Genomic DNA, 22,698 nt, shown 5'->3' on the forward strand with positions numbered 1-22,698 from the left:
CTTCATGCCTCCAGCTTCCACCCCGGTCACACCACACGATCCATCGTCTACAGCCAAGCACTGAGGTACAATCGCATCTGCTCCAACCCCTCAGACAGAGACCAACACCTACAAGATCTTCACCAAGCATTCTCAAAACTACGATACCCACACAAGGAAATAAAGAAACAAATCAACAGAGCCAGACGTGTACCCAGAAGCCTCCTGCTACAAGACAGGCCCAGAAGAGAAACCAACAGAACTCCACTGGCCATCACCTACAGTCCTCAGCTTAAACCTCTCCAACGCATCATCAGTGATCTACAACCCATTCTGGACAATGATCCCTCACTTTCACAGACCTTGGGAGGCAGGCCAGTCCTCGCCCACAGACAACCTGCCAACCTTAAGCATATTCTCACCAGCAACCACGCACCGCACCATAACAACTCTAACTCAGGAACCAACCCATGCAACAAACCTCGATGCCAACTCTGCCCACATATCTACACCAGCAACACCATCACTGGACCTAACCAGATCAGCTACAACATCACCGGCTCATTCACCTGCACATCCACCAATGTTATATATGCCAGCAATGCCCCTCTGCTATGTACATTGGCCAAACTGGACAGTCACTATGCAAGAGTATAAATGGACACAAGTCAGATATCAGGAATGGCAATATACAAAAACCTGTAGGAGAACACTTCAACCTCCCTGGCCACACAATAGCAGATGTAAAGGTAGCCATCTTACAGCAAAAAAACTTCAGGACCAGACTCCAAAGAGAAACTGCTGAGCTCCAGTTCATTTACAAATTTGACACCATCAGATCAGGATTAAACAAAGACTGTGAATGGCTATCCAACTACAGAAACAGTTTCTCCTCCCTTGGTGTTCACACCTCAACTGCTAGCAGAGCACCTCACCCTCCCTGATTGAACTAACTTCGTTATCTCCACACTGATATATACCTGCCTCTGGAGATTTCCATTACTTGCATCTGAAGAAGTGAGGTTCTTACCCACGAAAGCTTATGCTCCCAGTATTTCTGTTAGTCTCAAAGGTGCCACAGGACCCTCTGTTGCTTTTTACAGATTCAGACTAACATGGCTACCCCTCTGACAAATGAAATTAGTAGGCTACAGATTTAAAACAAACAAAAAGAAGTATTTCTTCACACAACGCACAGTCAACCTGTGGAACTCTTTGCCCGAGGATGTTGTGCAGGCCAAGATTATAACAGGGTTCAAAAAAGAACTAGATAAGTTCATGGAGGACAGGTCCATCAATGGCTATTAGCCAGAATGGGCACGGATGGGATGGGGTCCCTAGCCTCTGTTTGCCAGAAGCTGGGAATGGGCGACAGGGGGTGGATCACTTGATGATTGCCTGTTCTGTTCATTCCCTCTGGGGCACCTGGCATTGGCCACTGTCGGAAGACAGGATACTGGGCTAGATGGACCTCTGGTCTGACCCAGTATTGCCGTTCTTATGTTCCTACGAAACTCCTCCACTCTACCCCGCTAAAACACCAGACAGAGATTGATTTGTTTCCCTGAGCATCACCGCTGGGCATTTGACATAGCTCCCTGCACACAGAAAGAGTCACATTTCTCCCCAGACTAGAGCCCTCCCCAGACTGAAACTCTCAGCCACAGCTCATAGGAACAGCAGCAAATCAGCCAGATCTAAGGGGAACGCCCCATTGGTTGAACAGAGGCAGAACACAGGGAAATGAAACTAACCCTGTCACGCAGCCATGGCCGCAGACAGCTCTGTACTAAGTCTCCAGGATGAACTCTCTTGTTCCATCTGCCTGGAGTATTTCAAAGAGCCGGTGTCTATCCACTGTGGGCACAACTACTGCCGAGCCTGCATCAGTCAGTGCTGGGGGGAGACAGATACAAACTTCTCCTGCCCGCAGTGCAGAGAAACCGCCCAGCAGAAGCTTTTCAGGCCCAACAGGGAGCTGGGGAAAGTTGTGGAAATAGCCAGGCAGCTGAGTTTCCAGGTCAAAATAACCGCAGGAGGGGAGCAAGGGTGTGAGCTACACCGGGAGGCCCTGAAACTCTTCTGTGACACGGATCACCAACTGATTTGTGTGATCTGCAGAGAGTCGCAAGTTCACAGAGCTCACACTGTTTTCCCAGTAGAGGAGGCCGCCCAGCAGTACAAGGTAAGGCCTGGGTGTCTTGTGTTGTCATTTAAAATAGTTTTGTTTTGATGATAGTTATTTTCTATATTTTGGCTGGCATAGCGCCCCAGTGAAAGTCCCCATCTGAGATTGTCCTCAGAGTGGGCAGCCGCTGGCCCGCGCTGGACACTTGGAGAGAAGTGAAAAAGCCAGTGGTATAGTGACTGAACCCTGACAGTGTCACTTTGGCTGCACTCTGGCTGAAGACAGGTTCTAGGTCAGAGGTGGGCAAACTACGGCCCGCGGGCCACATCCGGCCTGTCCGACCCCTGAACTCCCGGCCCCTCCCCTGCTGTCCCCCTCCCCTGCAGTCTGTGTGCCGCGCTGCCCGTGGTCTGGCTCACCGCTCCTGCCAGGCAGCGCCAGTGGCGTGGCTGGCTCTGACCGGCAGGGGGGCTGCGAGCTCCTGCTGCTCTGAGCAGCATGGTAAGGGGGAAGGGGAAGGGGATTGGGTAAGGGGCAGGGGTCCCGGGGTGCAGGGAGCAGGGGGCAGTTGGATGGGGCGGAGGTTCTGGGGTGGGGGCAGTCAGGGGATGGGGAACAGGGGGCGTTGGATAGGCATGGGAGTCCCAGGGGGGCCTGTCGGGGAGTGGGGGTGTGGTTAGGGGTCGGGGCAGTCAGGGGATAGGGAGCGGGGGAGGGTCCCAGGGGGTGGTTGGGGCAGGGGTCCCGGGAGGGAGCGGTCAGGGGACAAGGAGCAGGGGGAATTGGATGGGTTGGGGGTTCTGAGAGGGGCAGTCAAAGGGCGGGAAGTGGGAGGGGGTGGATAGGGGGCGGGAGCCAGGCTGTTTGGGGAGGCGCAGCCTTCCCTACCCGGCCCTCCATACAGTTTCTCAATGCCGATGTGGCCTGAGAACAACTATCAAAGACCTTGGCTACACTGGCAATTCACAGCGCTGCACTTGCTGCGCTCCGGGGTGTGAAAAATCACCCCCCCCTGAGCGCAGCGAGTGCAGCGCTGTAAAGCGCCAGTGTAATCAGAGCCTGCAGCACTGCACGCTCCCTCACAGCGCTGCAAGCTATTCCCCTCGGAGAGGTGGAGTACTTGCAGCGCTGCGAGAGAGCTCTCGCAGCGCTGGCGGCGCGACTACACTCGCGCTTCACAGCGCTGCCGCGAGTGTAGCCAAGGCCAGAGTAGCACTGGTGGTGTAGCAGTTAGACTGGCTGTTTTCTAGGCAGTCTGTCTGGGTTCAATGCCAAACGAGTGTGGTGTTTTCCTCAGCTCTTCCCTGCTTTTCCCACAGCAAAGCAATGTTGCCAAATAGAGAGAGGAGAGGAACTCCTTTACCTTGTAGAGGGCTCTGTGGCCCAATGGATAGCGTGTTGGACTTCCAAGGAGTAGTGCCTGGCCTCTATGCATTAAGACGGTTATTCAAAGGTTGTGGGCTCAAATCCCCCCAGAATCACTTTGCTGCTCCTGGCTGCCATTGTGGCTATGCAATAGGTAGGACTCTACCAAATTCGTGGTCCATCTTGGTCAATTTCACAGTCATAGGATTTTTAAAATCGTAAATGTCATGATTTCAGCTATTTAAATCTGAAATGTCAGGGTGTTGTAACTGGCACTGCCTTCAGAGCTGGGCAGCTGGAGAGTGGTGGCTGCTGGCCAGGAGCCCAGCTCTGAAGGCAGAGCCACCGCCGGCAGCAGTGCTTGGCATGATATGGTATTGCCACCCTTACATCTGTGCTGCTGCCTTCAGAGCTGGGCCCTCAGTCTGCAGCTGCCACCCTTTGGCCGCCCAGCTCTGAACTCAGTGCAGAATTAAGGATGGCAATACCGCGGCCCCCTAAAATAACCTTGCAACCCCCCTGCAACTTCCTTTTGGGTCAGGACCCCCAATTTGAGAAACGCTGGTCTCCCCCGTGAAATCTGTATAGTATAGGGCAAAAGCACACAAAAGACCAGATTTCACAGGGGGAGACCAGATTTCACAGTTTTTCAGCTGTGATTTTGGTAGGGCCCTAGCAATAGTCAGCCACTTGAGTGTGGCCAAATGGGGCCAAGACTAGGGCCGAAAGGCACACCTGGCTACCAGTAGCTAGAAGCCTCTTCCTGCGTCTCCGCTGTGCAGGGAGATGTGTTTAACCTCCTAGAGAATTCAGGAAAAAATGGGAAGGAGAAAAAGAAACAAAAGCCTCTTCCAATAACTGAGGCCTGGTACAAGCCTTCTGCGGCTGCTCCTTTCCGGCCCATCTGGGTGCCCCCTTCTGGCCATACCAGGGTTGGGGCACTGCCACTGAGCGGTGGGCAGATGGGATCCAGCAATCCCTGGCCTCACACAGAAGAGACAAATGTTTTTAAGCCTCTCCACTAACTTAGGTGTCGACTCTTAAGCCTCCCCACCTTGTGCTGCAGCCATAGTATTTAGCCTTCTTGTGTGGGTTCTCCTGCCGGGGAGAACGGGCCCTCTGGGGCTCCATTTGAGGAAGAAACCTGGGCCGGAAAGAATTGCGGTCGCAGGTCAAGCTTGTGTGTCCAAAGGGCTGAGCTGGTGGCCCCAGCAGCTCAGGCCGGTGCTCCCACGAGTAGGGGAGGCAGCTGAGTAGGGTGGCAGGCCCATTCATCCATCTGCTCCTCCCAGGACCCCAGAGAGGAAGTGGCCAGACACTCGTCCTGGCAGGCTCGCCCTTCTCCCCTCAGAGTGGCCATGCCTGCCTCTGGCACCTTAATTCTCTCCCTGGGATCACTCTCCCCACATCCTGAGCAGGGAAGCCTCCTGCGCCAGGCGCTGCAGGGCCCTTCCCCAACTTGTTGGAGGGCTCCTCCCTGGAGCGCAGGTCTTGGGGGAAAAGGCAAAGTCTTGTCTCAAAGGCTGATTTTCCAGAGATGGCAGCCAGGGAGCTGCTCTGCTTGGCACCTAGTCTCTGCTAGTGAGAGTGAAGATGAAGATTAAACCACCTTTAGCCCTTTGGCTCCACGGAAGATTTCTGTCCACCCTGAGCTGGCCGTAAGACACCTGGGTAGGATGTGGGTGGTGTAGCACCCAGTGAATGTCCCCACCTGAGACTGTTCCTGGAGCGGGCGGCAGCTGGTCTGTGCCAGACTTTTGGCGCCAGCCATCAGAGCCCCTCGGGGGGAGGGGAGGGCTTGCCCCCGGCCTCAGGAGGGAAATGAAAAAAACAGCAGTGTAGATGATTGAACCCCACCAGTGTCACTTTGGCTGCAGTCTGGCTGAAGACAGGTTCTAGGTAATGCATAGTCACGGGTCTTAAGGGCTATTAGCAAGGCAGCATTCGTGGTGTAGTGGTTATGTTAGGTAAAAAAGCAAGTCCTCACTCACCTCTCCAGCACCCGAGTTCGTGCGGAGTTGGTATGGGGCTCACAATCTGTCAGAGACCAGACACCAATTCGTTGATCAACGGGCTCACACTATCCTTAGCTTGAAAAGCTTCAGAGTAAGTGTGGCAAGTTTATTAGGGGTGAGCATCAATATTTATACACAGAAGTAAACAAAGTGATTAACAGATCATAATGGTCATGTATAATCAATCAAGATTCTACAGGATAAAACAGGTTAAAATGTAAATTCAAAAAGAGATAAGGGGAGATGGCTACTTAAGGGGAGGGGGGGTGTCATGAGTAGTTCGCAGGTCAGAGCTTTGATTAAAAGTTCAGACAGAGACATCAAGTCTGGGTTAAGTTTAAGCTCATCAAAAGTTCAGACTCAACATTCCTCCATTTGTAGCTTTGGGATAACTATTTACCAAAAGCTACACCCCATTTTAAGGAGCCAAGGGCCGCTTGGCAATTTCAGCCTGGGCCAACTCGAAGAGAGTAAGGCCCTTGGCTGAAGTAGGAAAAGAATAAACTGACCCACATGAGTCTATGAGGGAGAGGACACACTGAATACAGCAACACAGTATTGTAAGGATTACTATGGCCCCAACAATACCCACCAAGAGTTTTTTTTTTAACCCACCCAAATCCAGGCAGCCAATTCCATAAGGCTCCTCACCAATCATAAGGTGGCTGGCCAGAGGAGTAGTTCTTAGCCATTTCCCTTAGATGTTTGGTACGTTGAAAAGTGTCAGAGTAGGTGTCATTTACAAAAACACAGCATTCTTCATTTATGAGGGCGCAAGTTCCTCCCTGGGCTGCTAACATTATGTCTAAAGCCATTCGGTTTTGCAAAGCTAACTGGCGCAGCTGGGACATTTCCCCAGCCTGATTCTCAAATAGGGTCGCAGTTTCATTGGTTAAAGATTCTAGTAGTCCCTGTAGACGGATGACACCACCCCTCAAGCTAATGAGACCAGCCCACCGCTGCCACGACAAACCATCACGGATATTAATATCTCTGAAGGTTTCACGGATGTTACGAACGTGGGGAAAATGAGGGGGAGTGAGGGAGATGCGAGAAGGCGGTGTTAGCCACTCTAAATAACATGACCCTGCCCAATCAGGGGAGAGAAAGTAATAAGCTTTGGGCCCGCACACCCAGTATGTTCCATACAATGAGTTTCGGGTATTCCATTTCTCAAAGTAGGAGGTAACCCACCACCCGTTGGACCACTGTTCCCCTGGTAACGCAGAGGGGTCGTTGTGCGAACTGCAGAGGCACAATTTGGTAGTGGTGTTTTCAAAGGGCAGTGTAGTACTGCTTGAGCAGTTGTAGAAGGCAATCGTATGTCCCTTAGCAATTAGTTGGACACCCTCGTGATCTGAGCAGGGCTTCTTAAAAGCTGGCTCTGAAGGCCTGCCCACCCATGAAAAAGTTGGATCGGGGTGAGGGATCCACATATGGGATAAGTGGGATGCGCAAGGCTTGAAGCCAAGATTTTTACTAAAGGCGGTGCCATTAAATACATGTTGCATTTACTTGTTCCCACAAAAGTTGACCCCTTTTCTTTAACAAAACACAGTGATCCTGTCTGATTGGTTACCCTGAGATATCTGTTAATTGGCACTCCTGTTTTGTCCCATGTAAGATTGTGTTGGACTGGATCTTTTACTCTAGCCGGTGGCATCCAAGTCATATTAGCAGTGGTCAGGGGAATGGGTGCGAAGGGGAGTCCCTGTTCTGCATTTACTGGAAATTGAGTACATACCCAGCAATTACTTCTATTTCCTAAAATACGAGTTTTAACCTCGTGGGAATATCTAATAAAAGCATTATCTTCATAAGCAGAAAATAAACTAAAAAGGCATAATAAAAAACATACAGTTGTCAGAATAAAAGGTCCTCTCATTTTTTCCGAGTCAACTTAAGTCTGATGTCTGAAAGAGGTAAGCTGGTCCACTGGTCGGAGGCAGTGTCCTCAGTGGTGGCAAGAGCTGCTGGTCCGTCACTGTGGTCCACTACGGCTGGCTTGACGTGGGAGTGGTGGATCCAGGATTTGCGTCCTTCCAGGAACACTGCAGTCTGGGTTGTTAAAAGAACCTGGTGGGGTCCAGTAAACCTCGGCTGGAGGGTGTCGCCACGAACGAACTTTTTGGCCCAGACGAAGTCCCCTGGTTGGAACGGGTGGATCTGTTCTTCCAGCGGCACGGTCTGGGAAAACTGCGAGGCTTTCCAAAGGGTACTGAGGCGAGCCTGTAGGGAGAGAAACTGGCACGCGGTCATATAATCCCCTCCCAATAGTGAAACATCAGCACGTGGTAGCGCCCCGCCTTTGAAAGGGGGGTGTCCATAGAGCAGTTCAAAGGGGGATAATCCCAATACACGGGTTGGGCGAGTACGAAGGTGAAACAGGACCAAGGGAAGTACCTGAGGCCACTTTAATCCTGTTTCCTGACAGTATTTAGCCAATGTAAACTTAAGCTCCCTATTCATACGCTCAACTTTCCCGCTAGACTGAGGGTGGTAGGGTGTATGAAAGGAGTGTGAAATGCCCAGTCCTTGTTCTAAACGGCCAAGGACATGACCAGTAAAGTGAGGTCCGCGATCTGAGTCAAGCACGAGAGGGATGCCAAAACGGGGTACAATGTCTCTAAGGAGAATCTTCGCCACTGTGGCAGCAGTACAATTAGCAGTAGGAAAAGCTTCGACCCAGGAAGTCAGAGGGCAAACCAAAACAAGGAGGTGCTTTTTCCCAAAAGCCTTTGGCATATCTGCAAAGTCAATTTGAAGATGTTGAAATGGAGCAGCAGGCGGAGGTCTTCCACCCTTAATTTTTTTAAGAGGCGGAGCAGGTCCATTACACTGACATGTGCTGCATGCTTTCACTATTGACAGGCAGTAGGGTTGAATGCCTGGAGCATACCAAAAGCGAGCGATTGTGTCCACAAGGGCGTGCGTGCCGTAGTGACCCCCCTTATCATGGTGCCAGCGAACTGCCACGGGGTATGTGGAGCGAGGGAGGCAGGCTTGGCCATCCGGCATAAGCCAGGTCCCTTTGACCAGAGTGGCTCCGAGGCTCTCCCACGACTGTAGTTCAGCAGCGGGTACTGGTACAGGGTGCGGTGGAGTAAAGGAGGAGGCTGCAATAGCCAACGTGGGCATGGCTAAGGGTAAGATGGCAGCCGTCTTGGCGGAGGCGTCAGCCAGGGCATTCCCACGGGTGACGGGGCTATCATCTTTAGTATGGGCCCGGCAGTGAATTACAGCCAGGACCGAGGGTTCTTGGAGGGCGTCCAAAAGCTTGTGGATGAGGGGGAGGTGCTGAATGGGTTTACCGGCAGCTGTCTGGAAACCTCGAAACTTTCAGAGGTGGATGTGACAATGCACAACTCCAAAAGCATACTTGCTATCAGTAAAAATGGTAACGGTCTTACCAGCGGCCAACTGGCAAGCTCGGGCCAGGGCATAGAGTTCGGCGGCTTGGGCTCCCCAGTTGCCTGGCAGTGAGGCGGCCTCTTGAATGTCCCATTCAGAGGTGACTGCATAACCGGTGAAACGCTTGCCATCAACATAGAAGGAGCTTCCGTCCGAGAAGAGGATGCAATCAGGGTTGTCCAGTGGCACGTCAAACAGGTTGTCCCTTATCTGTAAGATGCTATAAACTACTTCCACACAGTCGTGCTGATCCTGGAGGACTGGCAGGTCAGGAAGCAAGGTAGCTGGATTAAGGGGCCCACACCTTTCAAAAATTAGGTTAGTGTCTTCTAAGAGTTCGGCCTCTAGCTGTTGCTGACGATGGGCCGAAAAGACTTGGGTTGTGCCCCTACGCAGAAGGGCTGACAAGGCATGAGAGGTCCAAACCGTGGTAAAATGACCCAGGGTCAGGCTCTTTGCCTTTGTGATCAGCAGGGCAGCTGCTGCCAGAGTCCGGGTGCAGGATGGGGTTCCCTGAGCGACAGGGTCGATCTGTTGAGAGTAAAAAGCAAGCGGGAAAAGGTGGGGCCCGCTCAGCTGGGTAAGGACGCCACTAGCAATTCCGCCCCTCTCGTGGACAAAAAGGTGAAAGGGTTTGCTGTAATTGGGGGGGGCGGAGAGACATGGAGGAGGCCACACTGTCCTTGAGTAACTGAAAGGCTTGGATTGTGTCCGGGGACCACTGCAAAGGGTCAGGAGCAAGGTTAGCAGTGAGTCGGTGGAGCGGTTTGCTTAACTCCCCGCAGGACGGTAACCAGGGGCGACAGAAGCCAATTAATCCTAAGAAACCTCGAAGTTGTTTCTTGGTGTTTGGCAAAGGGCAGTTTTGGATAGTCTTTATGCGGACTGGGTCCATTTGTCTTCCCTCTGGGGTTAACAGGAAGCCCAGATATCGGACCTTCTGTGAGACCCACTGAATCTTGTTAGGGTCTACCTTGTGGCCTCTGGTGTGTAGGTATAATAAAAGTGCCTTACCATCGATGCGGAGGGCAGCTTCTTCGCGATTACCTAATAGGATGTCATCTACGTATAGGACTAACGTGGATCCCTGCGGACTGGTGAAGCCTTCCAAGTTGTGGCGGAGGCATTGGCTGAAAATCGTGGGGCTGTCTCTGTAGCCTTGAGGAAGTCGTTGCCAGACATAACTTTGTCCCTCCCAGGTGAAACCAAAGAGATACTGAGAGTCTGGGTGCACAGGAATGCTGAAAAAGGCTGATTTTAAGTCAATAACAGTGAACCACTCAGCATCCCAGGGGATTTGGCTGATGATAGTAGCTGGATCAGGAACTACTGCATGAAGAGGGACCACATACTGATTAACAACCCGTAGATCCTGTACAAAGCGCCAACGAATAGGGTCTCCGTCCTTTTTAGGAGGCTTTTTGACAGGCAGTATAGGGGTGTTACAAGGAGTGCGCTGAGGGCGGACTAGCTTTTGTGCAATGAATCCCTCAATAATGGGGCGGATGCCCTCCCGGGCTTCCAACGACAGGGGGCATTGAGGGACTGATGGGGGGGGTTAAGGAGGGCTTCACTTGAATCCTTACTGGCTCTGCTGAAAGGAGCAGGCCAACATCAGTGTCAGAAATTCCCCAGAGGGTTAAAGGCAAGTCAGTGAGGTCAGGGGAGAGAGAGGGGGGGGTTTCCCAATTACCCTGAGTTGGGGCCGAATCTCCTAACACTGTCATCAATAATCCTACCCCTTCAGGAGTGCAGGTTAAAGTAGCCTCAAGCTTACAGAGTAAATCCCGGCCCATCAAAGGGATCGGACAAGCTGGGGGAAAAAGAAAACGGTGAGAAAAACATTTATCAGCATAAATAACATTTAGAGGCAAAGTGAGTCCCAGAGACTGTGGGTTGCCCTCCACCCCAGTTGCAGTTTTAACCTCAGAGGATAGCCAGGGAGAGGGAGCATGATTTAAAAGAGAGAAAGTAGCTCCAGTATCAATGAGGAAGGAGACAGGCAGTCCCTGGACTGAAAGGGTTAGACGAGGCTCTTTGCTGGGAGGGGAGAAAGTGAGGAAGGAGCCGGCTAAAGATATTAAGGAAATAAGACCATCACATTGTTTGCCTTCGCCCCCGGGGTACCGTCATTGAGGAGGCTGAGTTTGCTGCAGCTGCTGCTGTTGCCCGTAGTTGATCCAGGCCTGGGGAACGGGCTGAGCTGGTGGTGCAGGGGTGTATTCGTCCCTGGTGTAAGTATCTGCGGATGCGACTGGACCCTCTGGGCGTCCCCAGGGGAGGGGTATGCAACCGGCTGCATCTGCTTGATCTTTTGCCTAGTAATTACTCCTCCCGAGGTGTGCCCTTCCATTTCCCCCTTATCCCTCTGCAGAGATTCCGATCTGGAGTCCTGCAGATTCCCCTCTGCGCCCTGGAGAGAGTCCCCCTACGGAGGAATAGGGGCAGGTGCAGTGGGGACCAACTGACGAGTCAAAACACGCCGTGGTTTACACCCTTCATCGAAATAACATGGAGGGGGTTCACTCTCGGGAGAATACCTGACTGCCATAATTTTTAAAGATTTCCACAGCTCTGCTGCTGTGTCCCAACAAAACCAGTAACATAACTGTCCCGGATGGTCTTTTTCAATCTGGCTCCTTACTCCTCTTAAGGCAGCCTGTTCGAAAGAGCCATACGAAGGCCACCTCATCTCCGGGTTGGCCAATACCGCGGTATACCCAGTCCAATTCCTTACACACAGTGTGTACAACTTCCTCCTAGACATTCCTGTCTGTACTGGGAGTTTCCCTTCATTCCATAACTTATTTACAATCCCCAACGGACTCTCAAGAGGCACGCTAGTCCCTTGACCCATGGTGTCTGACAGGAGCCCTCCAACTGGCGTTTACCCTGCTGTCCAGTACACGACCCCTCAATATTGAATTGGCTGGGAGAAATCTCCCGTGGCGCCTGCCAATTCGTATATGAGTGGTCTGACCACTGGACAGAGGCACCGCACCAGAAGGAAATCCCGGACGAGCCCCCAAATTGTTAGGTAAAAAAGCAAGTCCTCACTCACCTCTCCAGCACCCGAGTTCGTGCGGAGTTGGTATGGGGCTCACAATCTGTCAGAGACCAGACACCAATTCGTTGATCAACGGGCTCACACTATCCTTAGCTTGAAAAGCTTCAGAGTAAGTGTGGCAAGTTTATTAGGGGTGAGCATCAATATTTATACACAGAAGTAAACAAAGTGATTAACAGATCATAATGGTCATGTATAATCAATCAAGATTCTACAGGATAAAACAGGTTAAAATGTAAATTCAAAAAGAGATAAGGGGAGATGGCTACTTAAGGGGAGGGGGGGTGTCATGAGTAGTTCGCAGGTCAGAGCTTTGATTAAAAGTTCAGACAGAGACATCAAGTCTGGGTTAAGTTTAAGCTCATCAAAAGTTCAGACTCAACAGTTAGGATGGCTGACTTCTAAATAGTTGGTCTGGGTTTAATTCCCAGCCAACACAGTGTTTTCCTTATATCTTCCCCTGCTTTTACCACAGAAATTGCAGTGTTGCAAAGTAGAGAGAGCGGAGATGAGTACTCCACTTATCAAAGGGCTCTGTGGCACAATGGAAAGCGTGTTGGACTTCTAAGGAGTAATGCATAGTAGTATTTGGGAGAGTTATTCAAAGGCTGTGGGTTCAAATCCCAGTAGAGTCACTTTAGCTGGCTGCCAGTTTGGCTTTTACAGAATAGGCAGCCACTTGAGTGCGGCCAAAAGGAGGACAGAAAGGCGGACCAGTCTTCCAGGGGGTAGAAGTCTTGGCAGTGCGGGGAGGTGTGCTTTCACCCCTAGCTCAGGATGGACAAAACCTTTGGGGCTAAAGGTGGTTTGATCTTCATCTTCACTCTGAATAGAGGGGGTGAAAGCAAGGCCTAGGTGCCAAGCAGAGAAGCTGCCATCTCCAGAAAATCAGCCTTTGAGACAAGCCTTGGCCTTTTCCCCCAAGACCTGTGCTTTAGGGGGGTCCTCCAGCAGGTTGGGAAAGGACCTCACAGCGCCTGGCGCAGGGGGCTTCCCTTCTCGGGAGGTGGGGATCCCAGCGGGAGGGTCCAGGTGCCAGAGGTGGGCTTGGCCACTCTGAGGGGAGAAGGGTCCAGTTTGGCCGGTGCCAGAGGGAGGCCCTGTCTTGTGTCCAGGGTTCTGTAGGGAGGACAGACTCCCCAATCCCTGCTGAGGAAACTGCCCACAAACAAACACTAAAAGTCAATTTCAGCCACACTGTTTTTTTTTGCTCAGAAACAAATCCAGACCCGGCTGCAGACTCTGAAGGAAGAGAGAGAAAAGCTCCTGGGGTTGAAAGTGTCAACAGAAGGGAGAAGCCGGGAGTATCTGGTACGTGTCCACTGTTATCAGCCTTCAGAGACATGGGGTGGGAGTCTGTCTCCCTGGATGTGTGTGGGGATGGGTGTGTGTGTGTGTCTCTGGGATCGCGGGGAACCAATACACAAGTCAGTTCCTGCCTGGGGATGGTCTCACATGGCTTAAACTGACCTTTGCCCTCCCTGAATTCTGGGCCCTCCATGCAAGTTAGAGCAGCCTCGGGGCTGCACAAGCTGACTCTGGCTCCCCAAAGGGTCCGAGTAGCAGAGACCAGCTGGGATGCAGTGGGCTTTTTCCACACTGCTGTTGTACCTCTTATTCCACGGACTGGAAGCTGGACTATTGTAGAAGTTGAATGCCATTCTCCCCTGGTCGAGGCAACCCACAGCACAGGGTTATTCTCAGCACAGTTTAAAAAGGTCTGAGAATCGGGCTTCCCGTGTCTGTGCATGTCGCCCTCTGGGGATATCCCTGTCTCTCCATGGGCTGGATTGTGCCAGTGATTTCTGCCCTTCAGTAGGGCTGGACCAGATCCTCAGGATCTCAGAACAGCCCTGAGGGAGTGCAGCAGCTGCTACAGCCATGGGAGGGATGCGGTTGCTTCTCTGGCCAGTGCAGGCTGTGGGGCCATGGCCCTGCCTCCTCCCTTCCCAGACATCAGAGAAAGTAGGACCAAGGTGGATGTTCTGGGCAAAATCTTTTCTCTGACAACTTGGAGAAAGTTTCTCTCTAAATGGCAAGTGCTGAAGTTTGGATCTGCAATGAAATTCACCCCACTGGACACTCAGGGCCCAGGGAAATATCCCCCAACCCTCTCCACGTCCCTGACCTGCCTTTTCCCTCTTTCTGTCTGTTCATGGCAGGAGAAGACAGACGCCCAGAGGCAGAAGATTGTGTCTGAATTTGAGCGGCTGCGCCAGTTCCTGGAGGAACAAGAGCGACTCCTGCTGGCCCGGCTGGCAGAGCTAGAGAAGGGGATGACAAAGATGCGGGATGAAAATGTCACCAAACTCTGCGAAGAGATTTCCCGTCTCAGCGAGCTGATCCGTGAGATGGAGGGGAAGTGCCGTCAGCCAGCAAGTGAATTCCTGCAGGTGAGATCTTGGCTCCTGGCACAGAATTTGGGAAAATAACATAGAAGTGAGACTTGTGAGGTGAGGGGTCCAGGATTCAAACCTCGCCCTGTAACTCACTGTACATCTTGCTTAAGTGGAAATCTTCTTTATCACTTCCCTTTGGTCTTCATTTTATTCTGAATTTTATGACTAATAGTTTGTCAGGGGACCAAGATCAGGGAAAAGGCGCTGCTTAGTCGATAGAGATTTTATTTATTCATGCACATGTATCTAGAAATGTTTATGGCCCACATCGCTGCAGAGTCTAAGCACCTCAATAGCGAACAAGTTTATCCTCCTCTTGGAAGACTGGGAAATATTATGTGAATCACACTATTGCACCCATTATAAAGCTGGAGGAACTGAGGCACAGCCAGATGGTGTAACTTCCCCTAGTCACTAAGGGACGGGTGTCTAGGGCATTTCAAGGAACAGAGCCCAGATCTCCTGCGTCCAAGTGCTGTGCTTTAACCACAAGGCTGCTGGCTGGAACAGGAGCCCGGGCTCTGTCTTTCCAATGCAGCGGTGCTAACCGTGACACCGTTGACACACCTCCCCGGGAACGTGGCGTGTGCCCCCTCCACCCGTGGGACATAGAAACAGGTGCAATGATTATGCATTATTCATTCTCACTGTTATCACTGTGAGACTGAGCTTCCTTTCTTCTCTCTAGGATGTCAGAAGCACCCTAAGCAGGTACGTGGCATCTTCTCAGTTCCCTCTCACGCTTCACTGTGCTTGGGCCCTTGTCCAATCCTCATCTCCTTCACAGACAACAGCAAAGCATGCAGGGCAGGGTAGTCAGGCTTGGGCTGAAACTTGGGCTTGATGCTCTTTAATTATTAACCTGAATATAGGAACATGCTATAAAAACTCCATGGCCCACCTGTGCTACAACAACTGGCACTGTCTACACCAGGGGTTAGGTCAGGGGTATGGATTTTTCACACCCCTGAGTAACGGAGTTATACCCATGTAAGTTTGTAGTGTAGACCTGGAATTAATCCAAAGAGTGACAGAGCTGTAGTGATCTGTCAACTCAGAGTGTCTGTCAGGGTGGACCCAAAGTGTGTTTCAGGATTCGGGCCCTGTCAGATATCAAACAGCAAAGAGATGGAAAATTTTCCTGTGACTTTGCTTTATTTCCATCATTCAGCTTCCAAGCCCACAGGACTGAGCTTTCTTGCAGGTAGCATTTGCAAGATGCAATAGGGCCGTTAACCAATCCTTTGTATTGTGATGTTTCTTGATGGCCCATCTGATTTTTTTTTTATAGTCCCTTCTGGGTGGGTTGGGGGGACAATTCCCATGCCTGGGTTCCCAAATTCACAGCAAACATTCTCAAAGTTATAGAGCAAAACCTATATATTTTTATAGCATGGAATATCGACATTACAAGTGAGACTAATGCATGCAGCAATTTACAAGCATTTCACAGAATCTAGATACTAAATACATTCTTATAAGACTAATAGCTGTTCTGAGCAAAACTAACACACAAGTGAATTGGTCTGGTCTCAAGCTATGAGTTTGCCAGTTCTTAGCTAATGCCTGCAGCCTGGACAACAGCTGGCATCTGGCCTGCCAGCATCACAGGGGTCACTCTAAGAGAGCCTTGCTCTGCCATTGGTTGGGCTGGACCTGTTCTAAGGCTGGGTTACACAGAGAAATGTGCTCAACTTAACAGCTTTCACAGCCCATATGCTTCCACTGACATGCGACTGATATTAAATGATGAATGCCAAAATGATGACGAATAACAATTAAGTAATCAAATGATGAATCAGAACAGCCTGTCTCCTAGGTGCAAGAAGGGGCAGTTCCAGCAGCCAGTGGAGATTTCTCCTGAGCTGGAGAAGAGACTCAGCGACTTCTCTTTGAAAATCCGTGTTCTAAAGGAGACGCTGAAGAAATTGAAAGGTACCACCAGGAAGGGATCTAGGAAGGGAAATAAAAAGTTGTCTCTAGAATTGTGGGATTTGCTGAGCGGTGACTAATCTACTGCTATTTAAAAAGAACAGAAAAGAGATAGATCAAAATTCTTGAATGAGGGGACTGGGATGGAGAATTTTCTAGGGCAAAAGAAATTCCGATTTAGAAACAACCATAATATGAATGTGAATCGTTGTCACCTTATCTCGTTTGCCTGAATTATAGAGGAATGCAGTCTCTTTGGATGAAGCAAACCTTATAGCCATACAGAGTGCTCTGACCATATTCCTGCCTGGGTTGAATTTCAGTCTGGCCTCAGTAGAAATGCTCCGCGGATAAATAAAATTCATGACTGATCAGAGAGGACAAGTCTGATGCATGAAGTCCTCCTTACACCATATTAAGTGGATTTACGTCATGCATAGGTTGGTCATTCTACATGGGAGAGGGAGACATTTCACATTCACTCTTAGGCCTTGTCTACACTGCCACTTTACAGCGCTGCAACTTTCTTGCTCAGGGGTGTGAAAAAAGACCCTACCCGAGTGCTGCACGTTTCAGCGCTGTAAAGTGGCAGTGTAGACAGTGCTCCAGGGCTGGGAGTTACTCCCCTCGTGGAGGTGGTTTTTCTACTGCGCTAGGAGAGCTCACTCCCAGCGCTGACATACCTTTAATTTCTCTTTCTGTCTGGGTATCTCTGTCCCTTTCCTTCTGTGTTTGGCCCAGCCCTCAAGCACATGTATCCTGATTATTTGTAAAACCGTGCCTTCAGTATTAAAGCTGGTCAAAACATTTCATTCAAAAAAAGTTTGGTGGAAAATCCGCCCCTGCTTAAAAAAACCCTTCCAAATCCACAAAGAAAACAAACAGAAATAAACAAACAACCCCCCCTGATTTTGTTTGTTTTTATTTTTTCCCCAAAAAATTTCTTTAATTTTTGATTTTGCAGGTCCCCCCCCCCCACCCTTTCTTTTTTGGGACCTAATACAAGGCGGGTATTTTTGTTTTGTTTTTTGACTTTTACATTTTTCTTTCTCTTTTGCCACCATGTAATATTTCAACAATTCTTCTCACTCTGCCCCCAAATTCATTCCCGCTCTGGTTATGGATGGCAGAAATCACGCCATAACGTGACAGCATGACATCTCATCTTTCTCCTCTCTCTCTAGATACCCTGCCCTCCAAACTGGAGAGAGAATGGGGTGAGTCTCTGGGAAAAGTGGGGCTGGGGAAGAAAGTTGCAAATGGGAAGAGATCATGACAGTTTGTGTTGGTGACCCTGGATTCACATGCAGAAGAAGCTTCTGAGATCAAACAAAACAGAAGCTGCTATGACTAGAGAATGGGCATTCCAGAGAGGGGGACGGCGTTAAACACTCCAGCATATTAACCCTTTCCATGGTCGGACCGAGCCCCTTGATGTCTCCAGTGATCTTCTTCGATCTCTCTCCCTCTTGCTGGGTTGTGGGGTCACCCTTCACGCTGTCCTTGGGGACTCTCTCCTGGGCATTGCCCCATCTCGTCCACCCGGGTGGGGAGAAGACCCTCTCCGACTGGTGCCTCCTTCCCTTCCTCCCTTTGTGGGCTGGGGGTCCTTTCTTGTCCTTTCCATCTGTTCGCCGGGGCGGGGTGTGTGTGTATGTCTCATCATCTGTCCTCCGTCTTCCATGTGCTGCTGATCCCTCCCTCTGCCCCATACCCCATGTCGACCCGCAGCCCCTTCCTTCTGAGTGGGGTTTGCACACTGTCCCTCCCGTGTAGGGTCCAACCAAATTCATAGCCTTGAAAAACACGTCACAGTCTGTGACATCTGATCTCCCCCGTGAAATCTGGCTATGACGGGGAGGGGCAGGCCTGGGGGAGCCCCAGCCGTGGGCTCCCACTGTGGGCCGGGCTCCAGCTGCTAGTCCCAGTCCAGGCTGGGGAGGGACAGGACTTCCTCTTCTCCTGCAGGGGCTGCCCCCAGAGGTGGGTCAGACCCATCTCTGGGAACCGCCCCCAGCTGCAGGAAGCTCTGCAGATGCTGGCTGGGACAGCTCCTGACCCAATCGGGAGGCTGCGGCTCCAGCTGTCAGCCCTGACCCAGGCAGGGAGGCTTCTGGGAAAACCCAGATGGATGATAACTCATCCCTCCCATACCCTGCGACTCTCCCTTGTGCGCTGCTACTGATGGTGGCACTGGCTTTAGACTAGAGCCTGGCACCCAGCCAGCAGCAGCTGCTCTCTGGTTGCCCAGCTCTGAAGGCAGCACCACCGCCAGCAGCAGCGCAGGCAATCCCATGACCCCCCTACAGTAGCCTTGTGACCCCCCCATGGCCTCCCTTTGGGTCGGGACCCCCACAGTTACAACACTGTCAAATTTCAGATGTAAACCCCTGAAACCGTGAAAATCCCATGACTGTGACATTGACTAGAGTAGGGCCCTACCAAATTTATGGTCCAGTTATGTGTCATCTCCTGCTTCCTTCCTCCTGGCTGGCAGGGCTGGGGAGGCATCTCCCAGCAGCCCTCCCTATAGGTGCCGACTCTGTGGGTGCTCCGGGGCTGAAGCACCCAGAGGGAAGAAATAGTCGGTGCTAAGCACCCACGGGCAGCCCCCCTATCAGCTCCCCCTGTGTGCCTCAGTGTTTGCTGCCTGCCAGCAGGCTGCACAAATCAGCACCTCTCCCACCCTCCCTGCACCTCCCGCCCGCTGAAATCAGCTGTTTCTGAGCATGCAGGACTCTTTGGGAGGGAGGCAGAGGAGCAAGGGCACAACATGCTGGGGGGAGGGGACAGAACTAGGCAGGAAGATGTGGAGTGGGGTGGAGGGATGAGGGTGGTGTCTTGGAGGAAAGGATGAAGTGGGGGAGGGACCTGGGGGCAGAGCACCCCCGCTGCACACTAGAAAGTTCCTGCCTGTGGCCTCCCTCCCCTGCTCTCTCCCTGCTGTCTGGAGTGGGGCAGCCCCAGCAGGGGGACCAGGGAGATGCAGCTGGGGAGGAGGCAGAATCTGCAGCCAAAAACCTCAGCTATAACAGCACCTCTAGGGTCTGGGAGGAGGGAGCCATGGAGAAATCCCTTTTCAGCCCCAGCACAGAGGCAACTCCCTGGGGGAGCAAGGCAGGAAATCGGGGAGGGTCCCAGCTGGGACGGGGCTGCTGGAGAGAAATGGTCCCAGCCTCCCCCAGGGCTGAGCTCTGCTCCTAACGCTCTGATTCTCATTTCCCCCAGCGAATGTGACTCTGGATCCGGACACGGCTCATCCCGAACTCGTCCTGTCTGAGGATCGGAAAGGCGTGGGGCGGGGAGTCACGCAGGAGCATCTTCCCGACAATCCGGAGAGATTTGACGCTGAGCTGTGTGTGCTGGGCTGTGAGGAATTCACCTCGGGGCGACATTGTTGGGAGGTGGAGGTGGGGGACGGAGGAGGCTGGGCTGTGGGAGTGGCCAGAGAGTCTGTGGAGAGGAAGGGAGAGTTCATCTTTGGACCTGAGAAGGGGATCTGGGCTGTGGGACTGTGGAGGAGTCGGTTCTTGGTTATCACCTGTCCTGTGACCCCTCTTTCCCTGAGCTGGGTGCCCAGGAGGATCCGGATCTCTCTGGACTATACAGAGGGGCAGGTGGCATTTTTTGACGCTGATAGTGAAGCCCCGATCTTCACTTTCCCAGCGGCCTCATTCACGGGGGAGCGAGTCCGCCCCTGGCTCTGGGTGGAGATGGGATCCCAGCTCAGGCTGTGCCCCTGAGACGCGGGGTGAAATTCACAGCTGCACCTTTCCTCCAGGCAGAGGCTCCCCCGGCACCTGGACTCCCCGTCTCTGGGACTCTGGCCAAGTGCAGGGAGCCTCTGAACTGACACAACCTTGGGTTGCTGGATGTGATTAGGGCAGAGAGCCCAATCCCATTGCCCAGTCTGGTCCTATCCACTCTGATTCTGGAGAGCTCTGGCAGTCTGCCGGGCAGATGGAGGGAGAGGAACGCAGAGGGTAGGGACAACGGTGGGGACTGGACAGCAGTTTTACTCCAGTAACTTCACTCTTGATTTACACCAAGGTGGGAGAAAGGGGAGTCAGCCCCAGTGACTCCCAATGGGTCACTCCTGATTCACACTGGAGTGAGTGAGGCCAGGAGGGAATCACCTCCAATGGGAGTGACTCCTGATTGACACTGGTGTGAATGAGAAGGGAATCAGCCCCAATTATTCCAATGGGAGACATGGCTAGAAAGGGTTAAACATCCTGCAAAATAAATAACCCTCAAAAGACATGTGGGGAGGTAATGTTTGTGTTTTTGTGTATTTGCATATGTATGAGTAGGGTCTACAATATAATCAACAATCCCTGTCTATGCTGTATTCTGATAATTCAGAGGTCAAAAGAAGATCCTATCACGTAAATGAATTTTAAACACGGGATATTGTGTTATTCATCTCTCTTTGAAATGTACTGTGAATGGTGGAGGAACAAGCAAATGGCCTTTGTTAATTCGTATAGCTCCTTCAAAGTCATCCTAATTACCTTGTTTCTCCTGAGGAACTCCAACTTGTCAAAAGACATGAAATTGTACAAAAGATCCTTGGATCCGGATTCTGTCATTTCAGATCTGCTTAAGCTTCATCAGGGGAAGTTTGAGTCACAAGATTGAGGTCCCAGTTAGGCTGACACTCACTGAAGGTGATATTGGACATTGGACTATAATCTATGAACTATTTCTGAAAGAACTCTTTGCAACCACAAAGCTCACCATCTCTGCTATGAATCTGCACCTCAATAAATTGAACTCATGTCTGTATGTATATTGATCTTTTAACCATACTCTCTTTTGATTTTTAATAAATTTTAGTTTAGTTAATAAGAATTGGCTGTAGCGTGTATTTGGGTAAGATCTGAAACAGGCATTAACCTGGGAGGTAATGTGTCCGATTCTTTGGGATTGGTTGAACCTTTTCTTTTATGTGATGAAATAAGATTTACAGAAATTTTTATCATATTTGATGTGGGTACCCGGATGGAAGCCTGAGGCTGTATCACTTTAAGGGAACTGTGTTGCTTGGACTTTTGAGTAACCAGTAAGGTAATAAAGAAGCTGTTTTATGCTGGCTTGGTAAATCTAAGTATTGGAATATCCACCAGGTTTATGGGGATTGTCTGCCCCATTCTTTGCAGTTCACCTAATCGAGTGACCATAGCTGACTCCCTACTAGGACCCCGGTCACAGTACTCCTGATTGACACTGCTGTGAAAGAGGTGCGGGAATCAGCCCCAGTGACTCCAATGGGAGGTACTCCTGATTGACATTGGTGTGAGTGAGAGGGGAATCAGTTCCAGTGACTCCAATGGGAGTGACTCCTGATTGACACTGGTGTGAATGCATGGGGAATCAGCCCCATTGACTTGATTGACACTGGTGTGAGTGATGGGGAATCAGGCCATGTATCTTGTATCCCAAATTCTGCCATAAGTTACTGGGCATCACTTCATGCAAAGTCAATAAATAGATGCTAGCACCTGTGAGTTCAATGGCAGATGCTCTCATTGTATGCCAGGGCTGCTCCTGGTCCAGCGTGTCTTGGCAAGGGTGACTACAGCTGTGGAGTGGGAGAGACTGGCCCAGTTTGTCAAACGTTTAAGCATCTTCACTAACAGGGCCGGCTTTAGGAAGTGCGGGGCCCAATTCGAACATTTTTGGCGGGGCCCCGGCAGGGATGACTTAAAAAAAAAAACATGTAAGAAAAAGCCTTTCATTTCTTCCACGTATTATTTACTTTCCATAACTATATAAATAATAAAATTATATATTATGTACATTGCGGCCTATTTGTTCAGTGGCAGATGCACTCATTGTATGCCAGGGCTGCTCCTGGTCCAGCATGTCTAGGCAGGGATGACTAGAGCTGTGGAGCGGGAGAGACTGGCCCAGTTTGTCTTGGCCGGGTTAGTGTTATCCGAGTCGAGGGCACTGAACAGGATTCCCCTTTATGTGCCTGTGTGTTTCCGTGGTTCTGGCTGCCACTGTCCCAAACCCACATGGGTTGTAGCCGCGTTGAACTCTGCAGCAGCTGCCATGATGATTTTTATTCGGTCATGTCTGTGCAAGGGCTGAGGCTGGCTCCAGCTCTGCAGGTGGCCTGACTCCAATGTGATCCCACAGAGGTGCGGCACTGTGAGATGTCTAGAGCGAATGAAGGCATCCCAGCTCAGGGCAGGCTCCCCCAATGAGCAGGCTTCCAATCAGGGGCACTGGAATAGGAGGTCCAGGGGAGCATGGCCCCATCACTTTTATAAGTGGAGGTGGTCTGTGGGAACTAGAACCACGAGCACCGGAAGTGCCCCTACCCGTGAGGACCTGCCTGCTCTCCACCCCTCCCCCTGCGGCCCCGCCCTCGATCCTCCCCCATTCAGCCCC

General features: G+C 51.2%; 1 protein-coding gene across 2 annotated transcripts; it reads left to right on the forward strand.

Moving 5' to 3' along the window:
* The first annotated feature begins 1,676 nt into the window (after positions 1 to 1,676).
* On the forward strand, positions 1,677 to 21,137 carry LOC122172428 (zinc finger protein RFP-like). 2 transcript variants are annotated; one of them, XM_065565104.1, is made up of 7 exons: positions 1,677 to 2,164; positions 13,181 to 13,276; positions 14,128 to 14,358; positions 15,053 to 15,075; positions 16,172 to 16,299; positions 17,481 to 17,513; positions 19,525 to 21,137. In XM_065565104.1, exons 1-7 carry the CDS (start codon positions 1,748 to 1,750, stop codon positions 20,037 to 20,039), a joined length of 1,443 nt encoding a protein of 480 aa, XP_065421176.1. In that variant the 5' UTR covers positions 1,677 to 1,747; the 3' UTR covers positions 20,040 to 21,137. The 2 variants fall into 2 exon arrangements, with proteins under 2 accessions (XP_065421176.1, XP_065421177.1); XM_065565105.1 differs by having other exon boundaries at positions 1,678 to 2,164; positions 16,184 to 16,299.
* Positions 21,138 to 22,698: the final 1,561 nt, after the last annotated feature.

This window comes from Chrysemys picta, chromosome 12, assembly GCF_011386835.1.
Source record: "Chrysemys picta bellii isolate R12L10 chromosome 12, ASM1138683v2, whole genome shotgun sequence".
In the NCBI taxonomy this organism is placed as follows: Eukaryota; Metazoa; Chordata; order Testudines; family Emydidae; genus Chrysemys; species Chrysemys picta.

Coding starts and splice junctions, on each gene's coding strand:
- LOC122172428 (XM_065565104.1), top strand. CDS start 1,748: ATGGCCGCAGACAGCTCTGTACTAAGTCTCCAGGATGAACTCTCTTGT. Junction 14,359..15,052: donor CAGCAAGTGAATTCCTGCAG/GTGAGATCTTGG, acceptor TCTTCTCTCTAG/GATGTCAGAAGCACCCTAAG. Junction 17,514..19,524: donor CAAACTGGAGAGAGAATGGG/GTGAGTCTCTGG, acceptor CATTTCCCCCAG/CGAATGTGACTCTGGATCCG.